Here is a 21332-nt window from a genome sequence, read left to right on the forward strand (position 1 = left end):
CCAATGAGGTTCATTCTCGTGTTACGCATCACATTTGAGCTTCCACAAGAACCAATGAGGTTCATTCTCGTGTTACGCATCACGTTTGAGCTTCCGCGAAAACCAATGAGGTTCATTCTCGTGTTACGCATCACTGTTGAGCTTCCACAATAACCAATGAGGTTCATTCTCGTGTAACGCAGCACGTTTGAGCTTCTGCAAGAACCAATGAAGTTCATTCTTGTGTTACGCATCACGTTTGAGTTTCCTCAAGAACCAATGAGGTTCATTCTCGTGTTACGCATCACCTTTGAGCTTCCACAAGGACCAATGAAGTTCACTCTCGTGTTACGCATCACGTTTGAGTTTCCTCAAGAACCAATGAGGTTCATTCTCGTGTTACGCATCACGTTTGAGCTTCCACAAGAACCAATGAGGATCATTCTCGTGTTACGCAGCACATTTGAGCTTCCACAAGAGGTTTGTTCTCGCACATCAAGCAGGTTCGGTTGAGCTTCTGTTTATGTTGGCTGATCAATGTTCATATGTAAATAAAAGCCTAAATTCAATCTGTTCTTCATATAAAGCAACCGAGTGTATTCAGAAAATTTGACCTCCGCTCAATTCATATGGATTAGTTTTATGATCTCTATGAACTTTTTGAAGCGTCAAAGTGGTAGTTGCATAGCTGTCAATGGAGAGATAGAAAGCTCTCAGTTTTCATCAAAAAGATCTTCATTTGTGTTCCAAAAATGAACGGAAGTCCTAAGGGTTTGGAACGACATGAGAGAGAGAGTAATTTATGACAGAATTTTCATTTTTCGGTGAACTATCCCTTTAATTTTTCAAATGGTGCAAAAAGTGTGAAAATCTATTAATTGGATGTATTTAGAATGCATAATTTCCAAAAAAAAAATTCCAAAATTGCCATTCTGTTATAACAATGTTTAAAATATAATTCCACCACAGAATGTTATCACAGTGCATAATTAGTGATGTGGTGGAAATGTTCATGACACAAAATTAACAGAATTCTCCAGTGATCCAATGTTCACTGTTGGTAGATAGATTAAATCATGTAAGTGTAAAAATTGTTTAAGAGTTTATTTTTTGAAAGTCAACCAGTACCAATTCATTTTGATTGATTACAGAAAATGTTTCCTTACAGAGTAAATTCAGTGCTTCTTTTATGTTCCTTTCTGGCCTTCTAAAATAGTTTTTTTTTCATTCCTACAGAGTGTTGTGATTGTAAAACTGACATTTATAAATGAAATGTTTCACCAAAATAATACAGTTAAGTCTAAGGTTGAAATGTGCGTGCCTGACTGCAGAACCGTCTCTGGCCAGATGCTGGAGCTGGAACTCTATGGAGAAGCAAGTGGCTCGACGTAACATTTGAAATAAAATATATTATAACAAAAACATGTACTGCACTGTGTACATATTACTTATCCTTCGATATAAAATGTGACGTTATAAGTGGGTCAGTAATGCAATTGAATACAAGTTAAAAACAAACTCTTTGATTGCACAACTCTTTAATGAAATCTACACTCTACAAAAGTTGTTTTGGCATGCATAGAATAACTCGGTTAAGACAAACTTGAAATCGCACAAATAAGGTACAAGAAATCCGATCCAACCTCTCTTTCTCTCTCTCACACACACTCACTCACTCTCAAATAGTGAATTAAGATCAAGGACGCTCATCTGTTAACTAAACTCACAACATTTACATACAGGACACGGGACAAAATCTACACAAAGTATGCTTATAGTAGGCTACTTCGCTGTGTTGACTCATAATTGCATCAGCACTAGCATTCATGCAAGACAAATGTGCAAACAAGGGCAGTTTAATGTTGTCTTTATGGCAAATCTTTCTCAACATTTCAAAAATATGTCCACGCATACTAGTGCATAGGTCCAATGTATTGTACAATAAATAGCAAATGATTGATAGCAAAGATTTCCAGCATTTCCCAGTATTGATATATAAAATAAAATCTTTGTGATAATCTAATATATCATAGGCTACTGTAAAACAGCCAGAGTCTTTTAAAGGGAAACTATAAACACCCATCTGTATATACTTTACAAATATTAATAAATAGCTTAAATATGAAACGGCAATGTTATTGCAATTTGATGCACCCTACTGTCACAAAGTAGCAGTGAGATGCCAGTAAATGAAAGTACTGGATACTTTGATGCTTATTAACGGAGCAGTTTGATCACTCGCTTTTTTGTAAGGTTGCTCTTGGGGCGTTTCTTGCATCAGACCCCTCGCAGGCTTTTTATTGGGTAAAAATATATATCAGAGATCACAGTATCAGTGAGGCATCCGCTTATTCCCACTGGTGGCTTCTGGGCTTCATAAAAGCTGTCATGGAGGGTTACAGTGCAGTTCTTTCATTTGTGCTTTGAGGTCAGAAGTCATTTCCAGAAGTTCCTCTTGTGAGGCTGCTCCCATTTCCTCCTAATCTTTCCTCTCCTCTTCATCTTCTCCATCCTCGTCTTCCTATGTCGGAGCACAGGAGATCCAGTTTTTGATGTGGTTTGTCCACCTTTCCTCTAGCGAGACATCATGCGCACAAATTCTGAAGGAAGAAAGACCAGACATTGGTTTAATTTAACACTGAAATACTCAATTAACAACAGATCCTATATACTGTGTGTGTGTCCTTTGCAGCTATAACAGCTTCAACTCTTCTGGGAAGGCTTTCCACAAGGTTTAGGAGTGTGTTTATGGGAATTTTTGACCATTCTTCTAGAAGTGCATTTGTGAGGTCAGGCACTAATGTTGGACGAGAAGGCCTGGCTCGCAGTCTCCGCTCTAATTCGTCCCAAAGGTGTTCTATCAGGTTGAGGTCAGGACTCTGTGCAGGCCAGTCAAGTTCCTCCACACCAAACTCACTCATCCATGTCTTTATGGACCTTGCTTTTGTGCACTGTTGCGCAGTCATGTTGGAACAGGAAGGGGCCATCCCCAAACTGTTCCCACAAAGTTGTGGGATGTCTTGGTATGCTGAAGCATTACGAGTTCCTTTCACTGGAACTAAGGAGCCAAGCCCAACCCCTGAAAAACAACCCCACACCATAATCCCCACTCCACCAAACTTTACACTTGGCTCAATGCGGTCATCCAAGTACCGTTCTCCTGACAACCGCCAAGACAGAGAAGCGTGATTCGTCACTCCAGAGAACACGTCTCCGCTGCTCTAGAGTCCAGTGGCGGCGTGCTTTACACACTGCATCCGATGCGTTGCATTGCACTTGGTTGGATGCAGCTGCTCGGCTATGGAAACCCATTCCATGAAGCTCTCTATGCACTGTTCTTGAGCTAATCTGAAGGCCACACCAAGTTTGGAGGTCTGTAGCTATTGACTCTGCAGAAAGTTCTGCACACTGCGCCTCAGCCTGTACGTGTGTGTGTCCTGGTAAACCCTGTTATGGGGATAAAATGTCCACACAAGGATGGGAATATCCAAAATCCTTGTCCTTGTGGGGACATTTTGTCCCATAACAGGGTTTACCAGGACATTGCTGTGTTTTCATGTTTTATGGGGACTTTCCATAGACATAATGATTTTTACACTGTACAAACTGTATATTCTATAACCCTATATATTCTGTAACAATAACCCTAAACCTGCCCATCACAGAAAGCTTTCTGCATTTTTACATTTCCGATGTATGTTCATTTTTACGTTTAGTATGTTTTACGTCATTTGAATTACTATTTTAAATACCAATGTCATTATCCAAATCTGTGTCCTCATAAATCATAAAAACACACACACCATTTAATTTGGGGTCAGTAAGAGGTGACAGTAAAGACATTTACAATGACACGAAAAGATTTCTATTTCAAATAAATGCTGTTGTTTTGAGAGACATAATTATCAAGGTACATGTATAAACGACAAAAAAATATCCATAAAAATTGTTCAAAATAGTAATTCTATAGTAACCCCCACAAAGGTTTTGCTTGTCAACAACACCAATTTTTTTCTCCCCCTTTACACTTGACATGTCTACTTATTATGTTGTCCAAACTGTGCATGATTATTATTATTATTAGTTGCCTATTATTTTTACATTAGGCATTGTTTTCCTTTGCTGTCTGTGACCCCATTTTTGGGTCGCAATCATCATTTGGGAACCACTGCTCTATAAATTGTTGCTTTATAAATTTCCTTTGCAAAAAAAAAATACTATTGACCTCGGATGAGTCAAAGTTAGCCTGAGCTCAAAATACAGCAAGAGGACGTTCGGCTGTCACACCTCCAGACATCAGCAGGAGTAACAGTGCTAGCTATTTTTGTCCTTCCCGTTTTCATGCTCTTTTGCGCGTGGTTAATGTGAGAGGTGAAATAATCCCATGGTTAAGAGATAATCTGGTCGACAGCTCTAGTACTGTCACTTTACCGCCTTCACCATGATGAGATTCAATAGCAGCTAAACTGTGTGACACAGCGGCTCACAGCAAGAGGCATCAAAATAAATGATAATAGGTCCAAAAATAGGCATCATTTGTCTCAGACCTTTTTTTCATATTCTATATTTTGCATTGCATTTTCCCCTGAAGTCCACTTATGTTAGTCAAGGTTTCTTCCATATTCTCTCTGTTTTCCCTCATGAAATGTCCCGTTAAAAAATTTCAAAAGGTTAATTGCTACTTTAATAACTTTGAGAACAAACAAATATCGCATTTGGGATTAAACCCTTCCTTAGCATAACAAAATTTTACTGCAGATTCCAAAATATGGGCAAGAGACACAGAGGGAACGTGAATCTAATGTTTTTTGGGTTGCTGTGGACAGATAATTGCGATAATTTTTCTCCCAGGCTGCATAAACCGATTCACTCTGCCTACCGCAGCAATATAGACACTGCAGCAGTGAAATTAGCATTACTAATTAGCAACGCAAAATCAACACATGGTGGCTCACCTTCGAAGTCGACGTGCCCATCTCCGTTTAAATCAATGTCCCGCAGAATGTCCTCCAGATCTCTGTGACCTACCTGAAGGAAAGAGAATCAATAAAACGATGATAAGGAGAATTGGATGAGAGCTAAAAGCTTTCAGGTGGTTCAGCATAGTAAATAACAGCACCTGCTGGCCCAGCAGTTTCTTCATGGCCTCTCTTAGTTCTGCTGTACTGATCTGACCGTCTCCGTTGGTGTCAAACTGAGAGAAGGAGAACAAAAGAAGAGTGTTAATGTTCTCGAGCATGTCTGGATCCAAATGATCATGCTCTGAATGGCAGTTTTAAGCAATTATACACAGAAATGGTGCGTTATATGCTAATGTTATTTCTTCATTTACCCCTTGTTTTCAATTTTCTGCCATTTTATTTGTGAGCTATTTTCATGATGTGTGGCGTCACCTGGCACCCTTCACCTTAAAGCTGCACTCATTCATTGAAACAAAATGGAAATTCTCGTATGGCTTAGTGCGATTATCAAATCACAAAGGCTGTGATTTAACGTTGCATTCACACGGGCGTCGGTGTCAACGCTTGACAGCGGGGGTGTCTGAAGCTTGATGCTGACGCGACCATCATAGTGACAACAGCCAATCATATTACTTTTGTGTTGCATGAACGCAATTGGCTGGCGTCTGCGTTAGAGTATTTGCATAGGCGATCTGATTGGCTTATGCCTGAAAACTTTTCAACTTCGGCTGCGAGAAAGCGACGCAACAGAATTAAATTCTGTTCGACAACGCATGACGTCACCCATTCAAAGTAAATGCGAATCGCTGGCGCAGACGCCCCGTTATTATTATTATTAAGCATGCTGATATAAAATGACAAAATGTTGGCCAGTTGTGCAGCCCTACAAACAAACACAGCAAACCTGGAATTTATTATTTTAAATCACTATCAAGTTTTTATCAGAAAAAAAGCAATTCGATTTTTACAGCAATGTAAAATAAAATAATTATTATCACATTATTTTTCTTACATACTTTTTTTGTGCAGTGAAATAATATATCAATAATATTTATTTGTAAAAATGTATTTAGTATTTTTTGGTGATGGGCAAATTAACGCGTTAACGCGGGCGATTCATTTTTTCAGTTTAACGCATTAAAAATATTTAACATATAGTTACATTATATGATCAAACTCTAATGCTGCCTTCACGTGCTCTCGGAATTATCGTAATATACAAGTTTCCTAGGTAAACACTGCACATGAACGCCCTCACATTTTGAAACTTGAATGCAATGCGCTCGTAATCACGACTTCAGAAGTCGGAATCATCAAATTTCCGATAGCACGTGAAGGCAGCATTATTCATGCAAATGCTTTAAACAATCTAAGCGCGACAAGACACAAGGGAACAAGTATGTCAATGTCCTGTCTGTGTGGGTGCGTCTCGATCCGCTCCCTAGTTCAGTAGTCAGGGCACTGATCAGGGAGTCACCACATTCATGTACACGATATACTGATTCACCACCTAGGAAGCTAGGGAGCTGATAGAGGGACACCCTGACACACACTCACACACACGCACATGCCAGTCTCGTGCACATATCGAGTTCTCTTTCGCTCTTGAACAAAAACACAGAGAATTTTGCCAAAATGCCAGTTTTGTCGAGTATTCTCATATTAGGAGTCTTAAATTAGTTAAATAACGTCTTAAATGAACTTGTGAGAAAATGAGATGCGCGTGTCCGCGTGACAGATCCGCGTCATGTTCGGCAGCGGCCAATCTTAAAGTGACAGCAGCACTGATGATGTATCATTAATGTTCATCAAAGAACATCGGGAACAGAAAAAATTGTAGCTTTAATGATGATTAATCTATATTTAATTTATTATTTATGCAGTTAAGAAAGGTGTTGATAACTTTATTCAATTTCTGGGTAGACTGATGTCTATAAGGGAAGGCCATGGGTAAATATAACATTTATTATAATTCATGTAAAGATTGTTTTAAGTTCAATTAAATTAAAAGTTGTTATTTTTTAAAGCCTAATAAATGTTGAAATGGGTAACTTTCTGTATACTGTAATGTAACTTCATTAATGTTTCATAGAGACATTAATATCAGTGATACTGGCCTTTATTCATAAAAAGATGCCATTACAACAAATATTTAAAATATGCTGTAATTTGGAGAGTAACTGAAATTATTACAATAGCAAAATATTAAAAACTCTAATGTTTTTTTAATTGCTATTAATCATGAATAATTACAGAATTTTTTTTATTAATTCAGTTTTTTTAATCGATTCACAGCACTAGTATTTTGTATATAATTAATAATAATAATTATTATTTATAGCCATACTGATGTATACAATTTCAAAATTCTGGCCAAATTGTGCAGCCCTACAAACAAGCACAGCAAAGCTGGAATATTTTCTCAATCACGATTTTTATAAGAAAAATCACAAAATCTGCACGATTTGGGGAAATTGTGATTTCTCTAATAAAAAGAAAAATATTTTTCTTTTGAAAAATTGCCCTACCTCACTCACCTCTTTGAAAGCGTCTCTCAATTCCTTTACTCCGATCATATCTGCCGTCTCGGCCAGAAGTTTGGGCCCCATCAACTCCACAAAGTCCTCAAAATCCACATGTCCCCCCACTATAAGACAGAACTTAGTGAGCTTCCTATGTAGACAGCATCAAATAGAGCCATATATATAGAACAAAATTAGATTTGTCGTTGCTTACGGTTCATGTTGATCTGCTGGCTCAGTTCGATGAGCTCCATCTCCGTGGGCATGTATCCCATGGTTCTCATGCAGTTCCCCAGGTCTTTGCAGCCAATGAAGCCGTCTTTGTCTTTATCAAACTCTTTGAAGGCTTCTCGTAGCTCTGTGAAGATAGAAAGCAGGTCAGGGGAAAAAAAGAGGACAGTTGAGAGGGAGTCGGAAAAGATGAAAAGAGAATATTTTATTGTACAATTATGCTTCCCTCATGCACTCTGCTTTGAGAACAATTTTGAAGACAATTACAAAGCACTTACAAAGCACAACAATGCATCTATGAATGACCAAAACACTTGTAACTAAATACTTCATTGCAAACCCTCTCCACTCAAAATGAAAAAAAAGCTCTTCAAATTAAAATGGAACAATCGACACATTATTTTGGCGAATGCTGCGAAATTTCATAGTGAGAATTTTCACACATTGGAATGCCAGAAAATAACATGTGATCAAAACACTTGAGCATTCTGCAGACTCTAGTTCAGTTTAGTTTAATATCAAACAACCAACCTAATAACTGCATGTTTACTACGAATGGCTTCTATTTATAATGCATTTGCAGGGAACAGAGGGTGAGATAATCTTAGTCTTATTAAAAGGCTTTATGAAAGACGATTATGGAATTAAAGGTTTGAATGTTGAATATTCAAAAACTAGATTTGCATTTCCTGAGATTTCACGGCAGTGAAAGAATCGTGTTTTAGGTAATCTCAGGTTTTATAGATGCAAGAAAGACAAGTGTAAAAAGAAAGAACGTGTGTCACACGATCCTTCAGAAATCATGCTGTGTTCAAGAACGATTTCTAATTATTATCAATGAGCTAGAACTTACCATCCATTTCCTCTGGTCTCAGCTCTCTGTTCTGCAACAAGATAAACAAAGTAATCAACAACAATCCACACAAATTTCTGCAGTTTTGTCCCAAAAGTCAGCTGCATCCTCCTCCCACTCTGAAGAATCCAGTCGTTTAATTCAATGCACCATTTCCTGCTAGAGAGAAGCAGCAATTTATTACAGCTTTAGGATCACAATGGCACGTGTAAACTAATACACCCCAACCCTTTCATGGTTTTCCCCCGTGTCTCTAACGGAATTAGCGTCTGGTTTTTAAATTCGATCTTCCCATTTGGATTAAGTAATCTGGAACACCACATAAAAACCCAGGATTGATCTCTCATAATCAGCTCAAGTTAGTTTCTTTGATCCCAGCATTCCCTGTTCCACACATCTCCTCGCACACACAGGGCTCACCTCCAAACACTCTGAGCTCCTGCAGAAGAGTTCAATCATGTGACCCTGACCCAATACCCCTGCAGAGGCTAATAAACGCAGATCCCTGCAGTTCATGCATAAATGCACACGCAGCACTGCTTCTTTATGACCGTCTGCAAAATGCAAAATGTGTAAATTGCGTGTGTGAATATATACATATATAGAGACATTATCCACTCAGTTCAGTGAAGGACTTGTCAGACTGATTTGAACCAGTAAGGCCCCAATCAGAGAGGCGCACCGCACTCGCACTGCCTTTTTTTAGTTGACGTTTTTTCATTTAGAAAAGAGCAGTGCACTGCGTTTTTTTATGTTGCTCGGCAACCCCCGAATCAGCGGCCCTGTCAGTCTAATCAAGGTAACCGTCACCACAACGGAGGGCCCGTCATTCTATTGGACAATTGAAAAAAATGCAAATTACGTCAGGTGCTCTTTTTTGTTAATTTTTTTCAACTTCAGCCACTCAGAGCGCTATAGAATTTTTTTAGTTAAAAAGGCACCTCTCACTGCAAAAAAACGCATTCTGTCTGATTGGGGCCTAACTCGTTTTTTGAACCAAGCTATTCATTAAAAGAACGGGCTCATTAGAATCATTTTTTCAGAAATCAGTCCCTTTAAGATGAGTAATTTACTCGGCGGCCATCTTTGAAATGCCTTTCTGGCATGCAAGTGCAGCTCCTATTTCTTTGAATGGGCAAACATCAAATTCTCCAAAACTGTTTGCCAAGCTTACGATTAAAGTTCATATTTGAAATCACCAATGAAATTTGACAAGAACTGTCTCATACATTTTTGTAGGGATGCACCGAAATGAAAATGAATAATAATAAAACACTTGGCCGAAGGCTGAAGCCGAATACCGAACATGTTTTTCCTATAATTTTTTTTTCATTTATTTTGCCAATTTTTTCACCATTGCATAAATTTGCTTTTTTACTATTTTGTCTTGCTTTTAAAATAAATAATAAAAAAAGACAAAATTACAATTTTAAAATATTTAATACGGAACATTTTTTTAGCATTCCAGCAGACATTATACAAACAAAGCACAATATAACTTTAAAAATAAATATATATTTTATTTGGCCATCTTATCTTACCTTTGGCCTATTATGCCTACAGGTATCATAATCAAAATCACAATCAAATTTTGTTTGTTCTTTTGCAAGCCTGTATAACTCAGCACTGAATAAAAACTCAACGGTTTGAGCAGTGAGTGGAGTCTGAATAACTTTAAACATATTGGCCATTGCGTACAAGAGATCAACAACTATGTTACGTTGTAAATGGATACATTTGACGTTCTACAGACACAAATACGCACTGGTGCATTTGCCAATATTATTACAGTATCAACTGAGGGTGTTCTTGCTTGCATTTGAGAGTGCTTAAACAATTCAGCAGAAAAGTGTCTGCAAACGGCCATTTCTGTGTCTTTCTCTGACACTTTAAAGCGTTCTCTAAGCCTTGATTATACTCGATGCGTCCACACGAGCGCGAGGGTGCGCGCCGCAAAAATGACGTCATCGCAGAGTGCCAAGCGGACAAGGCGTGCACGCAGTCAGTGGAGGCTCGCGCTGCGGAGTCAGACGAAAGTACAAACAAGGCTTAATGCTTCCACACTGCCGACATGTGCTGCATTTAGAAGCGTGCGCGCCTCTCTCACACGCGCAGGTTGCTGTATTGGATTGCGTCATCAAAAACCTAATTGTTCTGTAAAATTTATTCTGTCTTTTCACTTATTCATTTTATTATTGATTTCGGTTGCAGAGCATTCGGTGCATCCCTACATTTTTGTTTTGTTTTGTTGCTCGAATCATGACAACTGCATTTTTCAGCCTGGACAAAGCTAATGCACATGCGCAATCCTAAGCACGCGTCTCACAACACTGCCTGTTTCTATAGCAACTGGAGCTTCTAACGGCAGCTGCAGTGACACCTTTTTTTCTAATCAACGTTTGGCTCTTTCATTTAGAAGGCGGGGCTTATTCGCCATATTGGCCGTTGCACTCATTCATAAGTAATTGGAGTGCATCGTCTTCCTATATATAAAAGCTGCGTCCGAAATCGAATACTTCTCTACTATATAGTATGCGAAAAACAGTACGCCAACAGACAAAAAACAGTAGGCGAAAAGTACCCGGATGACCTACTACTTCTGGCGAGATTCTGAAGTGCGCATACGATGGCCACTTTACTATCCCATGAGGCCACGGGAGACGATTTATGAATGGAGGTGAAGGGATGCAACTGACGCTGGTAGGTCACATGATCATGTACGTCCGGATTACATTCATACTACATTTACTCATACTATATAGAACATACTTTTTTAACGGTGGCGAAGTTCGTTCAAATTCAAATGTAGTACCTACTCACATAGTACGTGATTTCGGACGCAGCCAAAGTCTTTGATCAGACACTGTGGCACTGTTTTTGTAAGTTCAGTAAAAAAAGAACCGGCTCCATAGCCTAGAAATCTAGACGCACCCTAGCGGCAGCAAATGTAATTTGCAACCAGGGTTGTCTAGCAACTCTCCGTTGGCTTGCGAGCTGGAAAAACCAAACTCTGGTCGGTGGGCGGGCTTAACATAATGACGGCAGACGTAAACAAAGAAGCTGGCGAACAGTGGTCTTTCGAATCGGCTTTGGCCGTGACTCTGAAAGACTTGGGGTTAAGCTTTTCTTTGAGGAAAAGAACAAAGAACAGCACTGAAGTCATTCTTAAGAAAGGAAGATGTGTTCTGAGTTTTGCCGACCGAATACGGCAAACGTTTAATCTATCAACTAGCTCCGCTTCACCTTCTTCGTTGCTCTGGTTGGTTGTAGCGCTATCCTATTGCATGCAAAGGCAATTTGAAAGACAACCATTTATCCCGCCCCTCGGATTGAGCCCTGCCAATGGTGTTTTCCCTTGGTGTTTTTGTTTATCTTGATGTGGGTCTGGCTTGTCAGGCTACCGGCTCCTATTGACTCTTTCAGGAATCAGACTCATTAGGTTGCACTGTGTTTTTGATTCACTGAAAAAAAACGGCTCATAAGAGTCACTTGTTTGGGAATCAGATTGGTCGCGGTATATATTTTTGATTCATTAAAAGAACCGTCTCATAAGAGCTATTCATTCAGCAATCCCACAACATTGGTCACGCTGTATGTTTTTGATTCATTAAAAAGAACAAAAGAGTCATTCATTCGTGAATCAGACTGCAGAATGTTTGTGTTGTACGTACTCTGTGTTTGTTTATTAAAGACAAATTAGAAGAGACATTTCTTGCCATTGTTCGGCGGTCCGCCGCCATCACACTCAATACAGGCTATGTGATATCGCAACTCACATTCACTCGGGTGTAATATGATTTATTTTGCTGTATATCGCATGTCACACCACAGGAAAAGGGATACCCATTTACAGATGATCTCTGTATTTTGACTAGATAGCCATTTTTATGGATGCTGAGTATAGATAAAATTTCCGAAATATTTTTTATTGGAATGCTGGATTCTGGTAATTCCTACTAAACTGCATACAAACTCTGTCAATTTGTATATATGTGTATATACATATTTATGTGTATTTTTTTGTTTTTCTGAAATCTGAACTGGAAGAAGATAAGTGAGAACTTGTTTTGTATTATCATATGTGTGTAGATGTGCATGCCCAGACTTACGTACAGCCTTCCGGCTCTCCGCCCAGCCCTTACGGAGAAAGATGCAGGCAGGCCCGAGTACATTGTGCATGTATGTTGAGTTCTGAGCCAAGGCCGCGAGGGCCTCTCCAGATGTCACCCCTTCCTCACATGACTGCACTGCTTTGTAGCTGCGCTTCCGGTCCTGAGCACAGCCATCATGTCCCAACGGCCCCGGACAAGTTAGTGAAGAGGGAACGTGGTGCAAAGACACAATTAGAAACTACACGGTTGTCTGTCTGACACAATGAATGGACGGGCCAGTCAGTCAATTCAGTCAGCCGTCAGGTCAAGCCATTGGTTGAAAAGTAATTTAAACTTTTTTAGTATCTTTCTGTGAGCAGAGCTCTAACGTCAGACTTTGCGCTTAATGTGATTTACCCAGCTGGATCAGCAGTTTTGCTTTCAGCCTCTCCTGGGAAGTTCCCATTTATGAGATCAAGGTTTACGAGATTTGAATTAAAATTGATTCTCTAAAATTGATTCTCTTGACAGTTTCATATTTCTCTTCCTCTCGAATCAGTGTCTTATGTATTTTAGCACTCTTGTGCTTCTACAGAGAATGATGGAAAATGTAGTTTGTAAAGAAAAATAATAATATCTGCACACTGAAGCTACAGTCCCATACAGTGCCGCTTGAAAGTTTGTGAACCACTTGCAGAATCTGTGAAAATTGAATAATTTTAACAAAATAAGAAAGACCATACAAAATATATGTTCTTTTTATTTAGTACTGTCCTGAATACGATATTTTACATAAAATATGTTTACATATAGTCCACAAGATACTGAACACTTGTTAGTTCGACAGAGAAATTAACTCTTCGGCTATATATATGCCCTAAATTAGACAATATATTAATTTTTTGGATTTAACCTATTAGTGATGTCTGGATTATATAATGTATGTTTAAATAAATCTCTGAGTAAATGATTATATTTCAGCAACGAATTGGAGTAAAACATGATTTAGATTTAGAAATTAATGCAAAAACTGCTTTATGTGCAGTTTACATGTTTGCATACAATTTGTTATTTGAGTGTTGATTATTATATCTAAAAATAAATAGCAATTTAGGCAAATAGTTTGGGCTCTATAGTTAGTCTTTAATATTATAGTAATGTGCAAGTAAGGGCTCCCTATAGGCCTATAGTTTATAGCATTAGCAGAGATCCTTTTTTCCCTTAAGAAACCTTTAATTATAATGGAATTCATTTTAAGAAAGGCACAATTTGTTCAGTAAACCACTGTTTAATAAAAATAGATATTTTGTTTAGTTTCCTTCCCCCTGCTGTACCAAACCGTGACTTGAAAACTGAGGTACGTACTGAACCATCAGTTTTGTGTGCTGTTAGCCAACAGCGGGAAACTCTATGGGCCTTATTTTAACGATCTAAGCACATTATCTAAAGTGCATGGCGCAAATGCACTTAGGGTGTGTACGAATCCACTTCTGCTAGTTGAACGACGAGAAAAATGGTCGGCGCGCCCCAGCGCATGGTCTAAAAGGGTTGTACCTAGTCTCTTAATGAGTCATGGGTGTGTTTTGGGCGTAACGTGCAATAAACCAATCAGAGTCTCATCTCCCATTCCCTTTAAAAGGCAGTTGCACCCACGCCATGGCGGATTCACTATTTACATGTGAGAATTTGCAAGCGGAAAGACTGAACACTTCTCCAGAGAGGAATCCTTTTATTATTCATATTTTAAAATGTTTGTGTGCTGCTGTGTGTCCCTGTGTGTGTAATAAGCAGAGTGTACGCACATTGTGGTCCCGCCTATAGACGCATATTACTAACGCGTCCTTTAAATAACACAACAAATACTGCGCCATTGACTTTAGACCAGGTTTTTGTTGGTCAATAGCACAGTCATTTTTAGTTTTAGCAACGCGCCAACAATGCGCCTGAACACACCTTGTTTTCAGACCAGCGCGGCCATGGGCGAACAGATGGGCGCGAGTGTATTTGCTATTTAAACAACATGGCGCTGGACATGATAATGATCGTTGCGTCTGGGCTGAAACTAGCAAAAAAAAGGTTGTATATATATATTCAGAAGGTAACAATATCACACATCTGAGTTTGCATGAAATGTACCATTAGGGATATGTTTTTTTGACAGGGACATTGTTCTAAGACTAAGAAAGGCTGTTGATCCGGGAACATGTCCTACTTGGGTAAATCACATTGTGCCAGACTTTGCCCTCTATTCTCTCTTCCCTCTCAGCAACTGACAGAACCTTTAAGATAAGATATCATTCAAACTGAATAATTCATCCCCTTTCATACTTGCTGCACACTGGCACAATGCCATGCCATTTGATTGCTGCTATAAAAACAAATGATCACACTAAGCTTAAGACATTTTAAAAGCAAATCCAAGTGGTTCTCACAAATGAAACTCACTGTTCATGATCATTGAAGGGTGACGATGTGGGCTAACCGACGTCATTATTTGAGAGTAGATCCTCAAATAACCTAGTATGTTTTGAGAGCGTAAAACTGCTCATGTTTAGCGGAGGGCTAATCAGGATAAGAATGAAACCAGTCAGCCAGCACATTATAATGGCCAATTAGCAGACAGGCAGAGGAGGTGAAGAGTACGTGAAATATAACTCACAAACACACAAAGAGCATCTCCCCAATTATTGACAGACCCACGGGTTAATTAAAGAGAAGACCGACGTCATCAACACCTAATCAGAGGGCTTACAGAGAAACAGCTACTGAAATGTTAGGAAATTATATATGTTTGTATTTATAGTGATCAATTATCACTCAAATTATTTAGTTATAGATAGCTAGTACTTTAGAGCATGACCTTCAAGTCAGCATGAATCAAGATCCTGGTCTTATTGCGCGCAATTCAGTGTCGCACATTAAAATACTATCTGTCCTAAATAGTATTCATACAGTGCGTCCTAAATCGTAGTATGTTGAAATCAGTGTCCTAAAGGTACCTGGATGGTCTACTATTTCTAGTGGAAAATCAAAGTGCAGATTAAAGGAACACGCCGACTTTTTGGGACTTGAGCTTATTCACCGTTAGATAAGTCCATACATACCATTCTCATCTCCGTGTGTCATAACTTTGTCTGACGCACCCACCGCTAGCCTAGCTTAGCACAAAGACTGGAGGTAAATGGCTCCAGCTAGCCCATTGCTCAATAAGTGACAAAATAACGGCAACATTTTTCTATTTACGTGTTGTGATGTGTATTACATCGTGTACTACCGTACAAAACAGACGGAAAATTCAAAGTTACGATTTTCTAGACCGATATGGCTAGGAACTATTCTCTCATTCCTGCGTAATAATCAAGGAACGTTGCTGTCTTACCATGGGTGCAGCAGCGCAATGATATTACACAGCGCCTGAAAATAGGCTGTACACACCGGAACGAATATCGCACGCTTATCGCCAGCGTTTTTCACACCCAATCGATTTCCACTGGCTATGCGCCGAGTGAACGTGCAAATTCAGTAGATAGCGCTCCCGGTAACCAAGGTGGTGCTGCGGCACTTTACGCTTCTGACACTCGCTTGTCACACAGAAGAAGAAGAGAGATTTACGTGCTTGCCAAAACCATAGACATATTATGTATTGTTTTTTTCTAACGCGCCACATAAAAAATTATGCTTTTACGCCTGCCGTTTTGCGCGTCGGTGTGCACACTCACATTGGCGCCCTTTGTTTAGTCACGAGGCGTTAAACGTCGGCGATAAACGCGCACAAAAAATGCACTGGTGTGAACAGGCCTTAACTTCCGTCAACATAACCAACGTGACAACCTGCTTGCACAGAGAGCGTGCTGGGGACTATTTTCAGGCGCTGCGTAATATCATTGCGCCGCTGCACCCATGGTACGGCAGCAAAGTTCCTTGATTATTACGCAGGAATGAGAGAATAGTTCCTAGCCATATCGGTCTAGAAAAGCTCAACTTTTCATTTTCCGTCAGTCTTAGTACACGATGTAATTATTAGGGATGGGACGAAATATCGTTTGACAAAATATCGCGATACAAAACGTGACGAAACGCATCGAGGTCGAAAAAAATGGATCGCGAAATAAAGATAGATGGCACTGCTGCTTGATTTGCGTAGTATATAAATAATTGAGTGTATTATATGTGTGTGTATGTATATGGGGAAGACATACAGTCTATGGTGGCAGGCTGGCAGCACCATCTGCTGATCAAGCAGGGTAAAAAAACTAAATGAAAAAAAAAATTCTATCCGGGGAACGGTGCGGTACGTCGTCACGTCAAGACAGCGCATGTTGCAACAACAACACTGCAGCGAGCTAACAAATATTAGCATTAGCACCAACTGCCTTGCCCCCAAACAGCCGACCATGGAGTCAAATGAGGTCGAAATTGAGGACGCTCTGCCTGGATACAAGTGATATGTCTGGCTTTCTCATTAAAAAAGACAAAGACGGCAATAGAGTAACTGACAAGACTAAGACTGTGTGTAAGCTATGCCATGCTGTCATTCCGTACACCACGTCCAACACATCAAACATGAACCACCACAAAAATGTGAAGACGGCCCCGGAGAAAACGAGCCTACTGAAGGGACAGCTGACCATGAAACAAGCGCTGACACCAACTCTACCTCCGTCAAGTCCGCGTGCAAAACAGATAACCAGGCTCATTGGCGAATTCATAGCGGACTATATGGCTCCATTTAACATGGTAGAGAACAGAAAATTCATCCAAATGTTCAATGTGCTGGAGCCCAAGTTTAAGATGCCATGTCGAGGACATTTTTCAGAGAAGGTAATCCCGGAAATTTACAATGAAACCAAACAAAGCGTGAAAGAGTATCTAAAAAATGCCGACTGTGTCGCCCTGACCACCGACAGCTGGACCTCACGTGCAACACAGAGTTATATAACCATCACGGCAGAAGTCATCAACGAGAAATGGGAGAGAAAAAGTGTTGCGTTTCCCTGTGTGCAGCTGAAACAAAAATAAATAAGTTGTTGTTATACAGTAATATTTTCTTTTTTGATATCGTATCGTGACGTATCGTATCGTAACCCTGGCATATCGAGGTGCATCGTATCGTGAGTTTAAGTGTATCGTCCCATCCCTAGTAATTATACACATCACAACATGTAAATAGGAAAATGTTGGCGTTATTTTGTCACTTATTGAGCAGTAGGCTAGCTGGAGCTGTTTACCTCCAGTCTTTGTGCTAAGCTAGGCTAGCGGTCGGTGCGCCAGACAGAGTTATGGCACACACAGAGATGAGAATGGTATGTATGGACTTATCTAACTCTGGGGGATACGGTGAATAAGCTAAAGTCCCAAAAAGTCAGCGTGTTCCTTTAAGTAGAGAGGTTTAGGTAAAGGCGTTTGAGTGATTAATAATAAATATCTAACCTGATGAAAGATATTTATTTCATATGCAACAACATTGTGAACTTTAAAAAATGTATGTTTGGCCATTATATTTTAAATGCATCATTATGGATAAAACATGAGGATTTTTTTCCGCATGAAACACCCACGACTGGCAGATCAATGTGCTACTACTTTTCTCTCCAATACGGAAGGAAGAATTGTTCATTAGTGGAAGTTAAATGAACTGAAATGTGGAATGTGTGTATGAGGACAAGTGACATGACTGACAGGCCAGTTTACGGCAGAGTGATTATTGTTAACTAAAATTAAAATGATTAAAAACTTTTTTAATATTTGAAATAAAATAAAATATAAGTTAAAGCTAAAAGAAAATATAAATATTAGATGAAAAACTTTAAAATGTTACCTTGACAACGAACAAATTTTTTTTTAAGTTAAACCACTAAAATATAAATAAATAAAAACTAACACTGAAATAAAAAAACAAATTAACCTAAATAGTAATATTTCAATTTAAAAGAAAAATAATAAAATGACAAAAGCATATAAAAAAGACTAAAAATGTATAAATATATCAATAAAAGCTCATTCAAAATATTAATAAAAACTATGATACACTATGATATGATATAAATAATACTAAAATAACAGCGGTTTACGGTAACATGATGCAAATTATGATGTGGCACAACAGTATGTCCCAAAACTTGCCTATTCTTCTGGTACGCACTCTTTTTCTTCACAAAGTAGGTGAATTGTGGTGCAGCAATTATAATCTTTTATCAAAATATAATAACTTGCTCCACCTCTAAAATGACTTTCCTTTCAGATGATGTCACGAATCCCTTATTTTTTCAACACTTCCCCTCCAGCCACATGACACATGATTTTACGATCCAATAATTTCCTGATGGGTTTTTACATTGACTTCAAACTGATTTTATTAACTTAAAGGTTTTTTTTGTCTCCTTTAGATCTCATTTTCTCGCTCTTCCTGTTATCCTCTCCTACCACATGCGGCTAAAGTAATCTGCATCCGACAGCTGGGCAAGATTGAGGTATACACGCACTAACAGCAGTCTCATTTGGCCTCATACTGAAGATCTTGCTATGAAGCCTAAGACACTACTGGTCATGCTTTTTTAAATGTTCCCACTGTAATGTGGTTGCATGACACATGCACATATGTGTCTGTGCAAATATATGCATTGCATCTCCCCTCTATTTGCACATGACCTTCACACTCCGTCTGTTGCCAAGGCTGTAAGGTGCCAGCTCGTGCATTCTCCCGAAGAAACCTGTGCCATTGGGCACTCGGGGAGAGGAGATCTTAGCAGGTGTCAGCGCCTGATATCTCACGCTAATTCTTGAGCGTGCACAGTCATCTAGAGATGATTGAGAAGAACTTCTAGAAACTTCCAGAACAGCAACTTCAGACGTCAATGTCAATAACTAATCTCATTTAATAATATGGTTATATTGCTGTTGCATAGGGATAGTTCACCCAAATATTTAAATTCTGTCATTAATTACTCTCTCATATCGTTTCGAACCCGTAGGACTTTCTTTCATCTTCAGAACACAAATGAAGATCTTTTTGATGAAATCTGAGAGATTTCCGTCCATCCATTGACAACTACGCAACTACCACTTGTTCATAAAGAGATCGTAAAACTAATCCATATGAATTTAGTGGTTTAGTCCAAATTTTCTGAAGAGACACGATCACTTTATCTGATGAACTGATTTAGGAATTTAGGCTTTTATTCTCATATAAACATTCATCAACTCGCACATCAGTAGTTAAACAGAAGCTCAAGAATGTTCGCTTGATGTGTGAGAACCAATGAGGTTCATTCTCATGTTACACAGCACATTTGAGCTTCAACAAGAACCAATGAGATTGATTCTCATGTTACGCATCACGTTTGAGCGTCCTCAAGACCCAATGAGGTTCATTCTTGTGTTACGCATCACGTTTGAGCTTCCGCAAGAACCAATGAGGTTCATTCTCATGTTACGCACCGCGTTTGAGCTTCCACAAGACCCAATGAGGTTCATTCTCGTGTTACGCATCACGTTTGAGCTTCCACAAGACCCAATGAGGTTCATTCTCGTGTTACGCATCACGTTTGAGCTTCCGCAAGAACCAATGAGGTTCATTCTCGTGTTAGGCATTACATTTGAGCTTCCGCACGACCCAATGAGGTTCATTCTCGTGTTACGCATCACGTTTGAGCTTCTGCAAGAACCAATGAGGTTAATTCTCGTGTTACGCATTACGTTTGAGCTTCCGCATGACCCAATGAGGTTCATTCTCGTGTTACGCATCACGTTTGAGCTTCCACAAGACCCAATGAGGTTCATTCTCGTGTTACGCATCACGTTTGAGCTTCCGCAAGAACCAATGAGGTTCATTCTCGTGTTACGCATTACATTTGAGCTTCCGCACGACCCAATGAGGTTCATTCTCGTGTTACGCATCACGTTTAAGCTTCCGCAAGAACCAATGAGGTTCATTCTCGTGTTACGCATCATGTTTAAGCTTCCGCAAGAGCCAATGAGGTTCATTCTCGTGTTGCGCATTACGTTTAAGCTTCCGCAAGAACCAATGAGGTTCATTCTCGTGTTACGCATCACGTTTGAACTTCCCCAAGACCCAATGAGGTTCATTCTCGTGTTACGCATCATGTTTGACCTTCTGCAAGACCCAATGAGGTTCATTCTCGTGTTACGCATTACGTTTAAGCTTCCGCAAGAACCAATGAGGTTCATTCTCGTGTTACGCATCACGTTTGAACTTCCCCAAGACCCAATGAGGTTAATTCTCGTGTTACGCATCACATTTGAACTTCTGCAAGACCCAATGAGGTTCATTCTCATGTTACGCACCATGTTTAAGCTTCCGCAAGAACCAATGAGGTTCATTCTCGTGTTATGCATCACGTTTGAACTTCCGCAAGAACCAATGAGGTTAATTCTCGTGTTACGCATCACGTTTGAGCTTCCTCAAGAGGTTTATTCATTGGTTCATTTGAGCTTCTGTTTATGTTCGCTGATCAATGTTTATATGTGAATAAAAGCATAAAATAAATCTGTTCATCATATAAAGCGATCATGTCTCTTCAGAAAATTTGGACTTAACCGCTCAATTCATATGGATTAGTTTTACGATCTCTATGAACTTTTTGAAGAGTTAAAGTAGTAGTTGCGTAGCTGTCAATGGAGAGACAGAAAGCTCTCAGTTGCGAAGATGAGGGTGAGTAATTATTGACAGAACTAT

General features: G+C 39.3%; 1 protein-coding gene across 4 annotated transcripts in view; it reads right to left on the minus strand.

Annotated features, from left to right (window-relative positions):
• Positions 1 to 1065: 1065 nt before the first annotated feature.
• cabp1b (calcium binding protein 1b) overlaps positions 1066 to 21332 on the minus strand; it is a 52018-nt gene continuing 31751 nt past the window's right edge. The window contains exons 2-8 of one of the 4 annotated variants that reach the window (XM_079804199.1): positions 12660 to 12818; positions 8547 to 8577; positions 7677 to 7820; positions 7478 to 7587; positions 5099 to 5173; positions 4935 to 5007; positions 1509 to 2579 (exon numbers count right to left, since the gene is read on the minus strand). In XM_079804199.1, the coding sequence (XP_079660325.1) occupies positions 2554 to 2579; positions 4935 to 5007; positions 5099 to 5173; positions 7478 to 7587; positions 7677 to 7820; positions 8547 to 8577; positions 12660 to 12818 (618 nt within the window). In that variant the 3' untranslated portion in view covers positions 1509 to 2553. Of the gene's footprint in view, positions 2580 to 4934; positions 5008 to 5098; positions 5174 to 7468; positions 7588 to 7676; positions 7821 to 8546; positions 8578 to 12659; positions 12819 to 21332 lie in introns of all 4 variants that reach the window. The other 3 variants (XM_079804198.1, XM_079804197.1, XM_079804196.1) reach the window with 3 other exon arrangements.

This window comes from Gobio gobio (genome assembly GCF_949357685.1).
Source record: "Gobio gobio genome assembly, chromosome: 22".
NCBI lineage: Eukaryota > Metazoa > Chordata > Actinopteri > Cypriniformes > Gobionidae > Gobio > Gobio gobio.